Source organism: Merops nubicus, unplaced genomic scaffold (genome assembly GCF_000691845.1).
Source record: "Merops nubicus isolate BGI_N331 unplaced genomic scaffold, ASM69184v1 scaffold49591, whole genome shotgun sequence".
NCBI lineage: Eukaryota > Metazoa > Chordata > Aves > Coraciiformes > Meropidae > Merops > Merops nubicus.
Genome location: NW_008588620.1, coordinates 2,761 through 4,179, shown reverse-complemented (window position 1 = coordinate 4,179; position 1,419 = coordinate 2,761). Strand labels below are relative to the sequence as shown.

General features: G+C 60.3%; 1 protein-coding gene across 1 annotated transcript in view; it reads right to left on the bottom strand.

Annotated features, from left to right (window-relative positions):
- Positions 1-6: 6 nt before the first annotated feature.
- Positions 7-1,419, bottom strand: part of KIFC3 (kinesin family member C3) — a gene marked incomplete at both ends in the record, with an annotated part of 4,078 nt that continues 2,665 nt past the window's right edge. Inside the window, 3 exons of the mRNA XM_008949304.1 lie at positions 7-123; positions 538-661; positions 1,320-1,419. Coding sequence (XP_008947552.1) covers positions 7-123; positions 538-661; positions 1,320-1,419 — 341 coding nt within the window. The remainder of the gene's footprint in view (positions 124-537; positions 662-1,319) is intronic.

Below are 1,419 nucleotides of genomic sequence, written 5' to 3'. Positions count from 1 at the left end.
GCGCAGCCCCGTGCTGCGGTCGAGGCCACGGACGGTGACGATGAGGAGGGCGTGGGAGCGGGAGCTGTGCTCATTCAGGTTGGTGCACTCTGTTGCCCGGTTGATGTGGCCAAACTCAAAGACCTGGGGGAGGTAAGGGGCGAGGTCAGCTTGCACCAAGCTCCCCATAACCCAGGTACCCCCTCCCCCCGGTATGTAACCCGAGCGACAACCCCCCATAAGGCATGTGGTCCATCAGGTTGGTGACCGCTGTCAGGTCTCAGCTGGGGTGACACAGTGAAGGCAGAGAGTGACAGCCAGCATCCCACTAATCCCCTGGAAGCTGCTGGGCCCCATGTTTTTATTTTTAACCCCCTGCAGTTCACCCCATGGTCCAGTGACCTTCACGTCACACTTGGGGACCTATTTTTGACCCTGTTGCCTGCTGGTGCTTCAGAAATACTCCTGAACCCAGGGATCACACACCACACACTTCCCCAACCTCACTGCACCCCTGGTGCCACCCTCCTGCTCCCACTGCCCCCCGTCTCCCCTCACCTTGTTGATGTCCTCCACGCTCTGCACCCTGAACTCAGTCAGCCCAGGCACATAGAGCTGCCCACTGCCATCAGGGCACAGCTTGATTTCCAGCTTCTCCTGTGGCTCCTTCCCCAGCAAGTCCCTGGACAAAGAGGTACCCATCACCATCCTCACCCTAAGAGGGTGACGGGCACCAGCTCCTCTCTGGCACGGCACCCCCACCACGGCTCTGGGCTGTGTGCCAAGGCTGCCAGAGCAGCCCGCTCCTCCCACAGATGCTGCACATCCTATTTATAGACCTCGTCTCTCCAGCTCCCTGTGTGTCCACTCCTGCCAAGCCAGTCCACGTTCCCATCCCTGCTCTTTTTTGCCATTCCCAGCCCCTGTTCTCCACACAGATGTACTCCCAGTCTCCTCCCGGCCCCTCCTGCCTGTGGCTGGGCAGCAGAGGAAAATATTTCTCATGCTCCCAGCTCCCAGTAAAGTAATTTCTAAATATAATGTCTGGCGGGGGCGGGGAGCAGTGGGGGAATGCCCTGGCTGCTGCACCAGGATCAGGGGAGCAGGAGTGATGGCAGAGCTGGGACACTGTGGAATTAACGGAGCTTGGGGCGGGGGCGGGTGTGTGCTTTGAAAAGGTGACGTGCACAGAAAAAAAACACTCAATCCTTGCATGGCCACATCGGCGCTTGTGGGACAGGGAGGAGAGCAGCATGGGGGGGTGCCCACTGAAGCCGGCTGCCCAGCAGCTCCTCTCACCTCCTCTCACCCCACCAGAAAGCTCTTCCCCCACCCCACACCTGAGCGCCTCGTTGTAAATCTCGGCGGCGCTGACGCTGATGGCGTAGTCCCAGTCGGCCGCCTTGCCCCGCACCTCGGAGAAGAGGAGCTGCAGGGGCC